Source organism: Pezoporus occidentalis, unplaced genomic scaffold (genome assembly GCF_034315485.1).
Source record: "Pezoporus occidentalis ecotype Australia unplaced genomic scaffold, CSIRO_AGI_Poc_V1 ctg1, whole genome shotgun sequence".
NCBI classification, from domain to species: Eukaryota; Metazoa; Chordata; class Aves; order Psittaciformes; family Psittacidae; genus Pezoporus; species Pezoporus occidentalis.
The window spans coordinates 11,018,110-11,035,707 of NW_026912778.1; the positions used below are offsets into that span (position 1 = coordinate 11,018,110).

Here is a 17,598-nt window from a genome sequence, read left to right on the forward strand (position 1 = left end):
GATTGCACCTCGGTCGCTGTGGCTCCTCCCCGCGCGGGGCCGCGCCGTGCCCCGGAGTCACGTCATGTCGGTCGGGCGCTGGTGGCGGGGGAGTGCGGGTCGTGATGGTGAGTCGGTGTTTGCGGGGACTGCCTTCGCTGCAGGTCCTCTTTGCCGCGTATCTCCCTTTCTCCCCTACATGGTTGCGCCCCGCCGTGCGGGGTGGCTCCGGTTCCGAGGAGGGCAAGTGGCCTGCGGCTGAGCAGAGCGCCATGGCCGAGGAGGCGCGCGGCCTTGCTCCTCCTCTCCCCGCCTCGGCTTGCCGGGCTGGGACTCCCGCCGTCCCAGCGCCTGGCCCAGCCCATCGGTGTGCCCAGTCGTACCGGGGAAACTTGGCGGGAAAGGGCATGTGAGGTTAGGAGAAGGGGAATGGCTTTAGGCTGAAAGAGGGTAGATTTGGATTAACAGCCTGGAGAAGAGAAGGCTGCGTGAAGACCTCATAGCAGCCTTCCAGTATCTGAAGGGGGCCTATAGGGATGCTGGAGAGGGACTCTTCGTCAGGGACTGCAGTGCTAGGGTAAGGGTTAACGGGTTTAAACCTAAACAGGGAAAGTTCCGGTTAGATATAAGGAAGAAGTTCTTTACTGTGAGGGTTCTGAGGCACTGGAAGAGTTGCCCAGGTAAGTGGCAAATGCTCCATCCCTGCCAGTGCTCAAGGCCAGGCTGGATGGAGCTTTGGGCAACTTGGTCTAGTGGAAGGTGTCCCTTCCCATGGCAGGGGGTTGGAACTGGATGATCTGTAAGGACCATTCTGTGATGATTTATGATAAACAGCCATGCCCTTCAGCTGCCATCACGCCCAGACTCCCCCTACACCAAGCACACAGGGGTGCCCATGCGAAGCTCCCATGGGTACAAATGCTGAGTCTGTTTGTTACAGCTGCACTTAATGCTGTAACATTTGACTGTGTAACCCAAACTCTTGCTTTTGATCTGTTGTTGTAGTTCCTCTATGTGCTGAAAAACATCTACTTTTCTGACAGAATGTGCATTTATAATCACCATCTTGAGTAGTTCATGGGGATGATTAACGAATGAGAAGCTATAAGATTTCAGTGAGCTGGGAAAGCATGGATGTACTGGACTGTATCAGAGCAGCACTTTCCACTTACTATGGGGTTTTTCTCCCACCACCTCATGGTGGAAGCTTGGAAATTATAGAATCAATTGACAGATGTAGTCTGAGTATACCTGCCTGCTAGCATCCCACTGCCCTGCCATTCAGCCTTACACAACAGCTCTCTGAAGCTGAGGTTTCAGCTTCCTTATCAGCTTTCAGGTCAATTAGTTTCATATTTGTACGTTGACCTTTGATTGCAGGATCATAGTACATTTAACATGAGAAACTTAAGTATTCCAGCTTCTCCCAGCAGGCACTAGCCTACTTCTAGAGGTTGCATCACCAGGTGTAATATTCTGAATTTTGCACAAAATTCCTCAAATCTGAATTGTAGAAGCTACTTCTATTAGAAGCTTAAGGTGAAAATTTGATGCTCCTTGTTATTGTTGAGGGAAGGTGAGTAGTACATTTCAGTATGCCACAGTTTAGTATAACTAAGCTAACTCTCACTAACATTAAGGAATTAAGTACTGGGGAGAGTTATTTAATATATTATTCTAAGGCTGAAATCTATAGCTGATGTTGCATCATCCACACTGGCCAAGACACCAATGTAATCCTGTTATTTTGAGTAGCAGATGACTAGCGTATTTAAGCTTCATTTCTCAGCAGCTGTGTATAGTGTGTTTTGTCATAATCATTGCAGATTTTTTAGCATAGGTTGTTTGGGTTTTTTGGTGTGTGTGTTTTCTGTGGTGGTGTTTTTCTTACTACAATGCAGGGACACATACCATGAAATGATGCATTTGTCTTTCCCCCATAGCATGAGAGAGCAGATAATCATTTCTGGAACGGAAAGTCCATCTGTCTAAAAAACCCCAAACAACCCAAAAAGCCTCCCAAGGTACTGATACCCTAAAGTATCAAAACACAAGATGTCTGCTGACACCATCACTTCTTCCCTCAAAAAAGGAAAATGAAATAACAAGTTCTTTAAGTCATCTCCCAGGAGACACATTTTCCCAGCATTTTATGCGAACATCCTGCTGAGTCAGAAACACTGAAGTCCAAATGTGTCAGTGATGGCATTTTTTTTCTGGCAAGTAAAATGAAAATAAGGACTCCCTTTACTTCTGGTAGGACAGAAGAGAGGAGGATGAAGTAGGAATTTCGCAGTAAACTCAGAAGGCTGCTTACTCTATGTTCCACTTAGTCTGTAAGGGTAAATCGCGCATGCTCTAAATACATGTATTAGGTATAGATGAAATTACCTTAGAAAGATATATTGGGCTGCTGAGAATCTGAGAGTGTTTGGACTGCAAGAACAGTGATAGATCTCAGTTTAAGGTAAGGGTTACTAGCCTTCTCCCAGGTTCAGATATCCACTCAGCCATGTATCTGCAAAAATATATCCTGATTTAACTAGGAAGTTTAAAATGAATACCGAATTATGGAAATTCTCTTTTGTTTCCCTTGTTTTTAATGGCCACCATGTGGGAAAGTGTTTTGCACCCAATTCATTTACAGCAGAGCCAACAGCATAAAAATGAAACTGAGGGTTCTGCTAGCACTTATGAGTATTGCTGATTAATGTCTATAATTTCATTTTTCATTCCCAAAGAAGAAACTGATTGCATGAAAAGGAAGTGGAGGAAATTCATGTGTCGGGAGACTGGCAAGGTCTGCAGAGATAATATGTTTGAGCCCAGTTAGAAAAAAAACATTCTGTTACTTAGACTTGACATAGGCACTAAAATGTCAAAAGACAGACAAGCCTAGATGTACAGTGGTCAGAAATGTAGGAACCTTTACTGTGGAAAACTCAAAGGGGCATTCAGAGGATGTAAAATTTGAGCTTCAGGGCCCACAAGAATATTTAAATACTCAAACTCACCTTGTGTATTCAGCTTGTTAAACATTTGAATACTTTTGAGCAGGGTCAGTGTCATGTTTGTCTCATTTTTATCTTTCATTGCAGCTGTGAAGTTACAAGAACCAAGTAGTTACTGCAGGGCAAAACTAAAAGATACCCCTTCATCTTTGTTACTTCTTGGCCCTCTTTCTCTGTTTCACAGTTTCTTAGCAATGCTCTTTACCGATTTGCAAGTGTTCAGAGGGGCAATAAATTTTCCAGAAAAAAAAAAGTTAATTAAACTTGCAAATAATTATATGTATGCTAATCTTGTGTTTATGCTTTCCTACATTACTTCGTAACATTTGGATTACTTGTGGAACTAAGTTGAAAGGCTGCAAGATAGCAAGCACTACTGCATCAGGTGCTATTTCTTGAAAAGAGATAAGATTGCTACCTTAAATTTGCATGAAAGTACATGAGATTTTAAGCAGTATTACTGAGTAGCAATGGTTGGCAGTGGAGAATGGAGCCCTCATTTTGGATTTCACATCCTTGAGATACAACGCTCAGAGCTGGAGTCAGATATCTTAATTTTTCTCAGAATCTCAAGTGCTGTGCTACTTATGCAAATTAATTATTTCATTTGTCTTTCCAACCATTAATCAGAAATAGTAGTATTTTTTCACTCCTTACGGATGCTGTGTGGCTGGTTAACGCGGTTTGTGTATTTTTTTGAGAAGGAATATAATACTATTCTGTAAACAAAAATGAAGCTTCCTACACCTTCCTTACTGTGTCTACTCTTGTTTACCTTTGATAGTACTAATATGGAGATCTCATATCTAAAACTGTGTGGAAAGATTTAATGTTAAAATGAGTATCAAGCAAGATTAGGTGTTGATTTGGAATACTGGCTACTCTCAATAAATAAATTACGTTCAACAAAACTAGAATTCAAAGCTGTGATAAGTACAGGATATATTAAAATTGAGTCACAAACAGAAATTGATAGTTGTTTGACTATTTGTTGTTGCTTCAGGACAAATGAAGAGAAGCTGGGAAGAAAGACTGAAGGAAATAGAAGAACTAGCGTCTTACTATGAAAGTAACCCTCTTCCTCCAGTTTATAAACCAAGACTGTCCAAACCCTTTTTGCCATCCCCTGTTTGGAAAATATTTTGTCATCAGGCTGACGCTTTCAATTATGTAAAAACCTGCAAAGAGGTATATTATTTGTTTGGTAAATGTCTCTATTCTTCAGGTACTTTCTAGGTTGAGCTTCACTTAAAAGCCTGTTTGGCAATAAGGTCTTTATCAGATTGCAAGATCTTTTTTTTTTTTCCCTTCTTCCCAATCCTGAAACAGCAAGTAGTTTTATTGTCTTTGTAAGAGATCATACTACACTGTCGGTACCTCTGAGAAGTACTAATCTAACATACAAATTGGTATGTGATGTTAACCTCTAGCAGTAAAAGTGCTTTTGGTAACAGTGTAGTGATTTGTTCCTTCTGAAGATGAACAAGCTATCAGGATTGGCAGGAGAATGTGAAAACTTTAACTGGTTCTTTGAATTAAAAAAAACTTCAATATTTTTACTTTAAAAGCGCGTTCATGTATTTGCCTTGGAAAAGAGGACACAAAGTGGACCGAGGTTTTACCTTGTGACGTCATATGAAGAGCTTTGGTTTTATTACACGTGAGTATTTGTAAAAGGTATCCTGGATGTTACTATACGATAGTAGTGTAGTGGTTACACTGTTATCCAGTAATACCTCTTACTGGGTAGCTATCCTGAGTAGCCATCTGCCGCTCTGACAGAGCTGTAATGGGTAGCAGAGGTTTCATATTGGCCATGGGGAAAAATTCATAAGGACAAACCAACCTATTTTCTGCTGGGTTTGAACTTTCTTTAGAGATGCAGACTGCAATTATTCCCTGTGAATTAAGGACTATGTCTAATGGACTTAAATCTAATAGCAGTAGATTTGCTTTTGCTGTCAGGTTTCCTCAGGGAATCATGCCAATGTGACACAAACATATTTCTATGATTAGTCATATTTTCATTTAAATGGGTATTAATATAAATGGTAGTTACTGGTTTGTGGGTTTGTGTTCAGTAGTTTCAAGTATTGGCAATTCAATTATATGCTAAACTTTTTTTTCCTTTTATTTGTTTTACAATAAAACATTTGGTTATGAAGTAAAAGAAATCTAAGAGTCAATTTTTATATGAAAAGTAAGCTTTTTTTTTTCTCTATTTAAAATTAGATTAATTTTTAATTTAGGTGGAAAAAAAGTCTGTGTAATCTCAGTGCTAACTTACTAAGTTTTACTTTTGAGTTTTAAGGTTTTTTTTTCTGTCATTCCTTAAGGTCTCAACAGCATTTCTTTTGACAGTATGTGTGGTAAGGCTTGGGGGTCGTGGGGAGGAGAATACAAATTAAATTCTAGGCCAGACAAATGTCTTTGTTGAAACTTGATGCTGAAGTTAGTTACAGTTTTTTTCAAAGGATTAGAGGGTTGCTACGTTGATTCTTTTTAAATATGGGTGATCGACTGAAAAATGAAAGAATGTTGTGGGATCCTTGTTTGCAACTGACAAGTATGTGTAATATTTATCTTGCGAGGCTGTGATTTGCTTTTGTTTTTCCTTAGCAAAGGTTATAAAACAAGTCTTATGCACTGCTATGAAGTAATTCCTGAAAATGATCCTTGCAAACTTTATTTTGATTTGGAGTTCTATAAACCAGCAAATCCTGATGCAGATGGCAAGAGTATGGTTGCAAAGTTAATTGAGGTAAATTGGAGCAAAGTCATGTTGTAGATTATTACGAATTCATTCCTAAATCAATATGAAAGCAAAGTATTCACCACTTCATTATTCTTTAGCAAAATGAAAAGGTATTGTAGGCCTAGCGGTTATCTTTAATTAAGTAAAATGTACTGTTTTAATGAAAGCAAAGGCTCTCTGTAAGTAAAAGTGAAAAATAGAGAACGGTATTTGTTGGAATGCTTGTATTCACTGTACAGTGCTATACAGCTTTACTGATATAAGCTTGCTTTTGCAGATTGATTTATGTGCTCTGCCACTTCAAAGCTGTAAAACTGAAGGAATATTTAAGTATTTTTCAGAGTAGCATTGATAAAAGTTTAATTCATATGTTCCTCTGCTCATTTATTTTGCCAGCTGATACAGTCATATATCATATTCAGTCATATATATAAGCCACTAAATTAGACTTTGACCTGAAAAACTGAAAATCTGCTCAGCTTATCACTGTTCGTATATTTAGTGACTTCTTTATTTCAGCAAATACAATCTGTGTCAAATTTGGTTAAAATTTGCTATGAGTTATGAGCTAGTTTGAATTAATTGTATGCTCAAAATGAGAAAAATAAAGTGGGGAAAAAAGATGTAGAGTCTGCATTTGTGTTAGGTTTTATAGATGCTACTTTTAAAAATGCTAGAGAAAATAGCATAATTAATGTTTGTAATTTCAGCTTGTCAACAAAAAGTTAAAAGAACTTTATGGTGTAAATTGTTCAGCCAATGAAGTCTTGAATTTAGATTCCAGTACTGATGAAAAATTTAGTCGACATTTAATATTTCTACCCCAAAAAGCTGTATTTAAGGATAATATTCATGTTGGTAAGTGTGTTCTTTTCTCTTACACCTAGAAATAACAAGTGATGTTTTGACTTTGTACAATGCCTTCTCACATTTGAATATTTAATGGAATTATATGTGGAAACGAATACCTATTCCCAGCAGAAATTACTAACCATTTCTATTTCATTAAGCCTCATTATTTCTCAACTCATCTTCTACTTTTTCTATAATTAGCATTTGTGGTTGCTTATAATATTGGCTGCCAGCCCCGAGTGGACACAGAGCAGTTATTTCCTATGTGACACTGTGGTAACAGCTACAAGCCCCAAAGATTAAATGGGATTACTGCAATTTTTAGTTCAAAAGTATGGTCTTTAACTTCTCTGCCACTATAAAACTCTTAAATGGTTATATGGTTAATAAATAATTTGATATGACAGCAATTTTAACCTGTGATCTTGTTAAGTGAACTGTAAGTCTGTTCTTTCAGTAAATGCTTGAACTGTTCATTCTGGCCCATTAGTAAAGTGTTATGTGTCTCCACTGTGATGTGACTTTTTCATGTTTACTGTCAGGCTTAAAATACAGAGATTGTGTATTCATGTTCTGCCTTTGCCTTTGCTGTAGTAAAAACCTAAAAAGGCAGATAACTTCATAAAGTAATTTCCCAGAATCTATAGGAAAATATACAAAATCTGAAAGATTTTGTCTAATATTAAACTTAAAAGGGGTAATACAATTTTTAGACACATTGAAGTGTTGTCCTTCTTTTAAATTAATCATTGTGTTCTATCTAATAAATATTTAAGATCAGTTAGTGGTATTTATGTGGGATAAACTAGGATATGGACTACCACATCTTGGATTATATTGTTTCATAAGCATTTAATGTCAGGAGACATGCACAAAGTGCATGGGCTTAAAATTAAATATGATTAAAACCATTTAGTATATAATTGGAATTAGTTACTAGTTAGAGTTAAAATACAGGGACTGAGTTCATAGCTCATGTGAGAAAGTATAAAGATACTGTAGAGATCAATGAATTTACATATAAAAATACAAAATACTGTCAGTGGTCAAAAGTGGCAAGCCACCTCGCTTCTTAGGTCTCTCCATTCTCAGTAGTTGACCTGGGTTCAGCAGTAGCAGTCATTTTTCTCCTTCTTAGTAGCTGGTGCAGCGCTGTGTTTTTGACTTTCAGCCTGGGAACAGCGCTGATAACACCGATGTTTTTAGATGCTGCTCAGTAATGTTTACTCTGACCAAGGACTTTGTGAGCCTCATGCTCTGCCAGGGAGGAGGGGAAGCCGGGAGGAAGCAGAGACAGGACACCTGACCCAAACTGACCAAAGAGGTATTCCATACCACAGCACGTCATGCCCAATATATAAACTGGGGCAGTTACCCGAAAGGGCTAGATGACTGCTGGGTCAGGCTGGGTATCGGTCAGCAGGTGGTGAGCAGTTGTATTCTCTTCCCTTGTTGTTTCTCTTATCATTATTATTATTATTGGTGGCAGCAGTAGTGATTTGTGTTATACCTTAGTTACTGGACTGTTCTTATCTCAACCCGTGGGAGTTACATTCTTTCGATTCTCCCCATCCCTCCGGGAGCAAGGAGGAGGAAGGGGGGGAGTGAGCGAGTGACTGCGTGGTTCTGAGTTACTGACTGGACTTAAACCACAACAGTAGTAAAATTGCAAAGGGGAAGATTGTGGCTGTATGATACAATTGATATACGCACAATTGTTTATTTTCTTACGCTTAACAAAGTTTAGTAAACTTCTTGCCAAGCATGGTTTTCTCAGTCATGAACCAGAGCCATTTTATACTCTGGGCTGGTCAAAGACGTAATTTTTTCCTTTTAAATCCAGAAGGTGGAAAGAGACCCCAAATTCCAACCACTTCCAGCTTGGCTGTTTTGCAAAATGTGTGCACAGGAACTGTTGGTCTTTCGTGACTATTAAATGACGTTGTTTGTGTTGAGGTTTTCCTGTTTGTTTTTAAGGTAACTTTGTGAGGAGGATTCTGCAGCCTGCCGTAAGGTTAATAGAGAGCAACGCTGCTGCTGTGATTCCAGAAGAAGGAGCAGGACATATTTTCCAGTGCTCTGCAGAAGGAGTTGGATCAGATGGCTCTCTTACAAACCTCACAGCTGTTGGAGATGCCTCTAAAGACTGGCCAGCCATTGCTCACAAAACAAAGGATACAGAAACATCATACCAGGGAGAAAATTTGGAATTTTCCTTTCTAGTAGTAAATGATAAAGCTGGCAACAAGCAACTTCTTGTAGATCTAGGTAAGTATAAGAAGTGCTTTTAAACCTCTTTGGGATGATACAGAGGTTGCAAAAACAGATGTTCCTTAATCTTTGATTACAGACAGTAGGAACAGCAGTGTTTATATTGTTGTCCCTTCAGTCAGAATTTAAGCCAAATACAATATATGCTGAAACTGTGATCATAAATGCTGTACTTAAAGTACTCCTAAATTCTGGTCCATTGAACTTCTTCAATTATTATATTTAACTCTTTTGTTCTGAAGTTTGAAGAAACTCTTGCCACACAAGACTCTAGTTTTGTTCCTAAGGACTTGGTGCTCTTAGTTGGATTAGAAGAGGATAGCATCTATATTGCATTTTTGTCATTTCAGTTGAATTAGAAGCTGCTTCATTATGGAAGGTGTGGCCTTCTGTATTGTTCTTCGTGTATGCATTGAGCCTTCCTCCCCTCTTTGGAATGGCAGTTGTTAGATTTTAAAGACAGAAGAATAGAAATGCGGGGTTGGGCACTTCATGGCCCCGCTGGGTTTCACCTGTTCATGGTATTAAAATGTTAAAAATCTCCAGGAGCACAATGCCCACAGTCAAACTAAAGTTTGAAAGTTGCACCCTTCTCCATCCCTGTGTCTGGTGTCTCTGCTGTTTGCCTTGGCTTAATGAAATGGAAAGAGGTTAGCATGTGTTTACACAGCAGTGTGTTATGTACTTGAGGACTTCATCTTGCTTTTTTTCCTCAGATTTCTCTGAAAAACCCCCTTTCCTTCAAATTCTTCTCATGGAATTCAGGATCACTTTTATTGCTGGCCTCTTCATTATGTCTGATTTGCTGAAACGTAATTACAAAGTTAGCCATATAGTAGGCTTCTCCGTTACTGAGTCAGAAGGATTACTTTGTACCTACTGTTCAGGATTCCTCCAAGCATATTAGTGAATGGAAATTACAGAAAACCAAATAGTTCAGTGCATCACCTTTTAAGAATTTGGTGTTAGTCTCCCCCAATTAACCATGCTCAGCATTTCTTACACACATTACCTCAAAACCGGAAAGCGAAAATTGGATTAGCTGCAGTGATAGAAAGCTATGTGACATTCTTGTTGAACGAGTTCTTTAAGCTCTTTTATCATCATGAAAATTAAATGCAACCCACAAAGAAAGCTCTCACCTCCTCAATAAATAGACATATCAGGCAGTGTTTAAGATAGGTGTTCATTTTTTTGTGGTTTGAGGTTGGAATCAAATTTTCCTGATAAATGCTTCAGATAAGCGGTGTCTGGTCCACAGAAAACAAAGTTTTATGAAGTCCTTTCTGATTAAAATAATTGTGCAGGTTTTTATTCTCAAGTGGAATTTCACAAAGTTAGCATGAAAGCATTAATTTCTTGTACTGAAGGGAAGCTTTTAGGAATGAGAATGTCAGAATGATTAAAATGTCTATGAGAGGTCTTGAGTGTTGTAATTCTTCTGTAACATAAAAGATGTACCTGTGTGCGTGATCTCACTGTGTTGCATTTCTTCTATGGGATGTGAGCCAAAGTTAGTAATAGTTTTTGTCCATTCCTTAGACCCTTAGCAGTGTCTCAGGGAAAGGATTTCATTTACAAGTGCTCAGTATCTTAAACCCTCGCCAGCATTATGTTAAGAAATATCTGGTTTCCTGTAGGAGTTTACACAAAGAATAGAAATTTCCGGATGTATAAATCATCAAAAGCAGGAAAAAACGTGATTCTGAAGATAGCAGAGGATAATAAATTTGTCCCTAAGTGTGAACAGAATGTCTCCATGGAAGAAGAGTATTTTCTTTCCTCCTTGGTCTGCAACGTTAGGTAATCGTTTCATTCTGGTGGCATTTAAGTATTTTTAAACATGTATTTTAGTGATTTTTCTCCTGTGGCAGTTGTGAATAATTACTATCAATAGGCAGTTCTTCCATGGACATTGTTACAGGGTAATTTAGAAGTTTCCAGTAGAATTCCTTTTTCTCGAGTCTCTTTAAAAAGTTTGAAGAACACTACAGAATGCGTGGTTTGGCTTCTGAGTTGTGCCTTATCTCTCTATACGCACATGCTGAAATGATAACTGTTGTTAATTTTGGTTGGATTCTGTATAGTTTTGAGAGGAAAAAGTTGATTTCTACTCAAATATAAACAGTAAATATTGTCTTAAGTCTGATTAAAAAAAAATAAAGGATTTTTGTACATGTTTATTTCCATACCAGATTGCCTTTTTGGTACAGATACCTCCTTAGGCTGGATACTGGTATATACAATAATCAAGTTTTCTGTATCTAAACCTCTGATATATCTTACCCTGTATTGACGGTACATTAAGATGATCCTAGTCATTACTGCAGCAGAAAGCAGAAAGTCAAAGTACTACATACAGCTGTATGGTATTGTGTATAATATTTTTATTAAAAACAGGTATTTGTTGTGACTGAAGTTTTCATATTCTGAAATGTTTGCTAGCCCATAGCCCGGTAGCATAAATGGTGTCATGTGTTCAGATCACAGGCATCAGCTGAATCTGTCATAAATATGTATGAGAACTTCTGCTGTGTTGAATTTAGTCTTGTCTGATCATCTGCCTTCCAGCTAGTAATATGACAAGGAAAAGTAGTTCATTTTAAGGAGAAAAAAACATCTGAGACCTTTCAAAGTGTGTATATATATATATATATATATTATATCTAGAGCAAGTACTGCTGCATGAGGGTGGACCAGCAGTCTTTAAATGAAAGAAGTGCCACAGGGATAGGGAAAGGTTACAGACAGCCTCACAGGCTGGCTGAGGCTGCCAGGGACCTCTGGATGTCAGTTGGTCCAGCCACCTGCTCCTGCAGGGATGCCTGGAGCCTGTAGCCTTGGACTGTGTTATGTCATGGCATACTGTGGTACGTTGCAGTATGTTACACCATACCATGTTGTGCTGTAAGAATCAGAGATTTTCCTTTGTATTCTCTTCAGAGTGAGGGATGACACAAAAGTTCTGTCATCTGGCCTTTCAGAGGAGGAGGGGAACATGTCTGCGGTTTTGAACAGTCAGAATACCAAAAGCAGTAGAGGTACTCCAAGCCTTTTCTACTCTTTCACTGGATATACTGTGACTGACACACCTGATAACCTCGAGGAGGGCTTTTCTTCGGCAAGCTTTCTGCAGGAGGCAGCATGCAGCTGCACTGACGGATGCTGTGCAGCATGTGACTGGCAGCCACTGAACCTCCTCTCAATGAGCTTCCATGGCAGCCATGCTTTGTCCCCTTTCCCCTGGCTCCTTGGGGGTGGCAATCGCAATTTAAAGATCTACAGGAAAATAACAGTGGGTTTAGCCTGTTTTTATTTAAGGATTTGGTGTGATTCATGTACATTTTCTGTCTATGGGCTATACAATGTGTTGCAGTGTTACAGTTGCATATGGCAATGGCAAAACGAGTAACTAGGCATATATGTGGCCTTTGTTTTAACAGATTCCATGGATGGTTATCAGGATTCACCATATCCAGAAATTGATTGTTTTGTTCGTTCTTTGGTTAATAAAGATGGGGTACAAGGAGGTAAAGACCATTTTGCTATTTACAAATGAGTATTCTGCAGCAGTATTTTTCAGTAATTAATTCCCTTTTTAATTTCCCCCAGGAATACGGCGATGGAATTATTTCTCTCCAGATGAAATACTTGTGTATGATATTTCTGGTTACCGGTGGTGTGCAAATATTGGAAGAGCTCACAAAAGTAACAACATAATGTACGTTCTGTAACTATTCGCTGCAAAACAGCTTTATTGTCCTGCTCAACTGTTATTCTATAATAATGCTGAAAAATTATGGATAGAATTGGCAGCTGTTACCAATTTCTGTGCTGTTTCTTTGTGAGGATACTATGCTTTTAAAAATCAACCAACCAAAACCCTCAATATACTTTGTGATAACCGAACTTGTATTTCTAATATTTCTATGAAGTAATCTTCATCCTATTTAAAATATGTGCCTGAAGATGGTCACATACAAAGCAGAGTATATTAAAGCTATTAAGTGGTACTGTGCTTTGATGCTGCTTAGCAAGGAAGCTGAGCAGTCACAAGTAAGATAAAGAAAACAGAACACTTTAAAATTCATTACATTGCATCTTAACGTTATTAAAAGGGCAAGGGCAACTCCTGCCCCCATGGCAGTCAGGGTGAGTTTTGCTGGTCCCTCTACAAGGACTCAGACTTACAGATTAGCAAAAGAAATCTTGCAAAGTCAGGTTTTTCAGATGACATTAGAATTGCAATATATCATCAGTGGAAATATTTTAACTTAAAATAATTTTATATAACCTTTAAAATAACTGCAACAAATGTGTTTTGGAGAAACAAAGGTATAAAAAAAAACCTGTCCACAGCCACTATGCTAGATGAACTTGGTGTTTCTAAAGCACAGCTGAAAAAGCAGGGTTGTCTAATCAGTTGACAGGAAATAGTGCTTTTATCTGTCTTTTATAATGAAATTAACTCTAACAGCAACAAAACCTTACCTTGCACTTATCTGTGTATATGCCATATACTAATCTTACTGTAATGACTTTTTCTTCCAAGCTTTGTGTAATGAAGTTGAATAAATTTCACTGCTACTCTTAAAATAAATACATTTTTAACTTAAGAAACCTGAAGTTTATTCTAAAAAATTAGGGCCTGTACAAAACAAGTATGCAGTAAGCATGTCAGAGAATGAAAAGCAATATCCACAGATGGGGACAAATGAAACCTGTTTATTTAGTGTTAGTTTCCTTCTCTCTGCATTCACTTAATTTGTGTTACTAAAAAATAAATTGCTTCATTTTTAGGATTGTGGTAGATCTAAAGAAGGAAGTCTGGTATCAGAAGTGTCATGATCCAGTCTGCAGAGAAAAAAACTTCAAATCACAAAGTATGTATTCTGGGATTTCAAAGCAATTATACTTAATACTTTTTGGAATGCTAACCTTAATTCATGCCATGTATTTGATTTAGGTTTTCCATTACCACCTAGGATCTGTCTCCCATTTCTTTTCAAACAGGTATGTTTTTGTCCTGTCAATATGCTACAGTTCTTGTGAATAAAGCTGTCTCTGGAGCTCACTGGAAATCCCTGCTGAGCCTGTTGAGCTCCTTACAGTAGTTACACTGGTACAGAATAGCTCCCCAGGGCAGCTGTGCTGGTGGGGTAGCTCCATATATTCATTTTTAAGTTCTCCAACAGGAGATCCAGTACAAAACCTGTCAGCACAGATAAAGCTACATTAGCTTTATATACTGAGTTACTGCGATAGCCTACCTTCCCCTGGGACTAAAGACTTTTTTGTTTTGGTCTGGGCAGTAGTTCCCATTGCATAAACCACAAGAGCACTCCAGGTGCAGAATAGAGAAACTGCCTGCATTAAGCTCTGCTGTGCACTTTTGACTTCATGCTGGACCAGCTAAAATAGAAGTGCTCACGGACCACTTGAGTCAAATTTAAGTCAGTGACGCTCAAATTTGAAGTCCACTAAACTCCATTTTAGTGTATTAAAGCAGTTATGTTTACCCACACAGGTAGAATATTTAAACCAACTGAATACTGCACCTGGATTCTAAACCCTGAACATAGTAATTTTTCCACTGAGGAGGCAGTAAGAGTTGGCATCTCTGCAACTTTTAAATTTCACATGCTTAAATTTCATACTCCAGAATGCCACATCAAGCTCTACTGAAGCAGATAATCAATAGCTGTTGTGTTAGCTATTGATGTGTTATAATTAACTTTATATTAAATAGTGTTATTTCACAGAAAGTGTAATTTCAATGCATTTTTAGGTCCCAACAGAATCTTTAAACAGACACTAAAATTGGTTTTAACCTTGTATTATTTTAAGAAGTTGTATTCATCAGACTACTTGTAGTTTTCTAGAAAAACAGCGTATTTCTATTCCTATTAAAATAGGCTTCCACTGGTTAATGTGATTATAAATCAATGCACTGGAACATCTTTCTTGTTGGCCAGCTTTCTGTAGTATCCATTAGATGTGACAGTATGAGTTTCAAACTTTCAGGTCAGAGCAGTTAAAGATATGAAGACCATTTTCATATGTAGTAAGTAGGATTCTTGTTTCTAAAAGGAAGAAGAGTGTGAAAGCAGGAACATAGAAATAAAGCCCCATTCTGATGCGTCAAACTTGTCAAATGCCTCAGTATCTGCAGAAAAAAGCTTGTCTCAAGGCTTCCTGTTGTCAGACAGCAAGTGGGACAGTGCAAGCGATGATGCCTGTTTCCTAGAAGCTACCGAAGATGTGGAACTAGCTGAAGCTGCAAATGACAGTCTGAATTATGCCATGGAAGAAATCCCTGATGAAATTCTTTTGGAAGCTTTAAGGAAACAGGACACCTGCAATAAAGAAAGCGACTAACCACTGACTTGGCTAGCAGGGACGTTTGCCTCTTGCATGCCTTCTGTGACAGATACTGTGATATAGTTCAAAAGCGCTCTTGCAGAGCTGTAAGACAAAGAACTGAGTAATTGCCAACAACCAAGTGTCCTCTCAACTGGATGGTCTTCAACAGGCATGAGGAGATCATGGAAGACTATATGAAGGCTGAAGAGTACTGGACTGAAAACTTGTGATGAACGCTGCTCCAAGTTTAGCACTTTTAACACTCTCTGCTGTGTGGTTTCTATTTTATTAGTTGTATGTCCAAGTTCTACTGACAAACCAAGGTAGATGTCTTTACTTTCAGAAATGGAAATTACTTATTTCAAATAAACAAACCTTTTTATTAAATTTGTATGTCTTCTCATTTAAAAATACATATTGCTTTCAAGATCACATTACTTTAAAAGCCCAAGATTAATACCCAACATTGTTCACAGAGCACAGAAGAATTTTACTACTTTAACTGGAATACCTGTTTCATTAATTTCACTGCCATCCTGAGTACGTTCTCACACAGACTATTTAACTATAAAAAGATAAAACCTCTGGTTAAGTCACTGATTTCTTTTAAACACTGAAGCAACATAGAGCAGCAATGATTAAACAAGCTTTAAGCACTGACCATTGTAGTAACTGTTACGTGCAAATGTCAAAAAGTCTATTAAAAAACACTTAATGTTTCTCTGATAACTTCTCTCTTTGTACAGCCAGAGCCTCTTCCAGTTTCACATTAATATTCTGAAAGTGTTTTTCTGCTCCTAGAATTCTCCGTGACTCCACCAGAAGAGCAGGGAGGCTGGAAGTTCCATACTGTTGATAAGGAAATAAAATTAAAAGGCAATCTTTTTGACTCTTGGAAAAATCACTTACAGATCTGTATTTATTTTTCCTCTATCTGAAATGGTGCAAGGTGATTTCTGAAAGTGTAAAACAGCCAACATTAGAGAGGCTTCTGAAACGGGAGGATCTCCCTTACACAGGCAGGCATTGAGCGCTGTCAACAGAAAACACCACACCAAGTCATAAGCCATGGTGACAGGAGTGCCAAGACTACAAGAGAAGTTACTGTCTTTATTAATTAAACACCTTACAGAACACACATGTAAATACCAGAGCATTCCCCACCTTTGATCAGTAACAATAAAAGGAATTGATTACTTGTTTCTCACTGTTAATTGTTCTTTGATTTCTATAAAAAATGTTAAAACCTGAGGACAGCTGCTATGCTTCTGTGTCCTTTGAATTCCTGGACACAGACAACAAGCTAGCAGAATCCTCTGAAATACTTTAGTTTCTAACATGGGGCCAAAAAAAATGAATGAGATACCACAGTACAGTTGCAGCAGTGATCCTCAAGTTGCTCCCACAAAGACAATTGACAAAATACTGCTATTTAATGTAAGTTAAACATTAACAGAAATGCCCATCAGTCTAGGAAAGAAAAAAGGGCAGGAGGGCTGATCCAGAACGGTTCAGGAACACACACAAAATATGTACTTACAACCACTTTTTCTGTTGGATTTTCTTCTCTATAATCCAAACAGTCTTGCTGTAGCTCCTTTAAATGAGTAAGTAATTCAGTTGCTTGCCTCAAGGCAGATTGCCTTTCCTGTACCTCAGCATATTCTGTTTGTAGGCGTATCAGTTGTGGCTCCACTCTGAAAAAGATCAAGGCTTTGATTATTACATCTGCGTATTTATTTCATGAGTAACTTATGAACATATTTCCTCTGAAGATTCCAGGGAAAGGTGGGTCAAAATACAAAACATAGGTTAGTGTAACATAGTGTTTAACTAGAACAACCAGCTTAGTCTTTAAATGACAGCATGAGTCCAAATCCACACAAGACACAAACCTTTTTCCCAAATCTCATTTTTGAGTCTGACAATATAGCCACTCTCTCTAAAGCACTTGAGTTTTTTTTCAAGTGAAGTACCTGATGTTCCACACACACCTGCTTGCAGGCTGAGGTGTTTTGTTGGGTGCTTATGCTGAAGCATACTCAGGAGCCCCAAGTACATGCACCTTTGCCTAAGTAAAGGGGAAGGCGCAATCCATTAAAACTTCACTCCACAAGCAACAGCAGCAGTCATTTAACAGTGTTGCAGCAAAAAACCTTTTTTCAGGTGATCAAAGGATTAAAAGGCAACAAATAAAAAGATGTGAAGACAGTGTCAGCCTGTGAGGGGGTTTAAACCCTGAGGGATGCCTTTAATGTGTTCCTTGAGTGAAGTTTATCCATAGTACTCCAAAGAAAACAAAGACAGGCTCTCATGGCCATAGAGAAAGGGGCTTTAATCTGCCTTTGTGGATCCAAGGCAGTGGTT

General features: G+C 38.3%; 2 protein-coding genes across 8 annotated transcripts in view; one reads left to right on the top strand and one right to left on the bottom strand.

Annotated features, from left to right (window-relative positions):
- Positions 1 to 15,618, top strand: PRIMPOL (primase and DNA directed polymerase). Of its 5 annotated transcripts, none has more exons than XM_062629230.1 (13): positions 1 to 107; positions 3,994 to 4,178; positions 4,559 to 4,650; positions 5,610 to 5,751; positions 6,456 to 6,603; positions 8,575 to 8,865; positions 10,509 to 10,671; positions 11,812 to 11,909; positions 12,312 to 12,398; positions 12,481 to 12,589; positions 13,669 to 13,751; positions 13,835 to 13,881; positions 15,116 to 15,259. In XM_062629230.1, the coding sequence occupies exons 1-13, from the start codon at positions 65 to 67 to the stop codon at positions 15,137 to 15,139; spliced, it is 1,512 nt and encodes a 503-aa protein (XP_062485214.1). In that variant the 5' UTR covers positions 1 to 64; the 3' UTR covers positions 15,140 to 15,259. The 5 variants fall into 5 exon arrangements, with proteins under 5 accessions (XP_062485214.1, XP_062485349.1, XP_062485130.1 ...); XM_062629065.1 differs by having other exon boundaries at positions 15 to 107; positions 14,959 to 15,618; XM_062629365.1 differs by lacking the exons at positions 13,835 to 13,881; positions 15,116 to 15,259 and adding an exon at positions 14,959 to 15,109.
- Positions 15,564 to 17,598, bottom strand: part of CENPU (centromere protein U) — a 12,514-nt gene continuing 10,479 nt past the window's right edge. For 2 of the 3 annotated variants that reach the window (XM_062630004.1, XM_062629923.1), the window contains exons 11-12: positions 16,772 to 16,928; positions 15,564 to 16,080 (exon numbers count right to left, since the gene is read on the bottom strand). In XM_062630004.1, the coding sequence (XP_062485988.1) occupies positions 15,943 to 16,080; positions 16,772 to 16,928 (295 nt within the window). In that variant the 3' untranslated portion in view covers positions 15,564 to 15,942. Of the gene's footprint in view, positions 16,081 to 16,112; positions 16,265 to 16,771; positions 16,929 to 17,598 lie in introns of those variants that run through there. The other variant, XM_062630084.1, reaches the window with a different exon arrangement.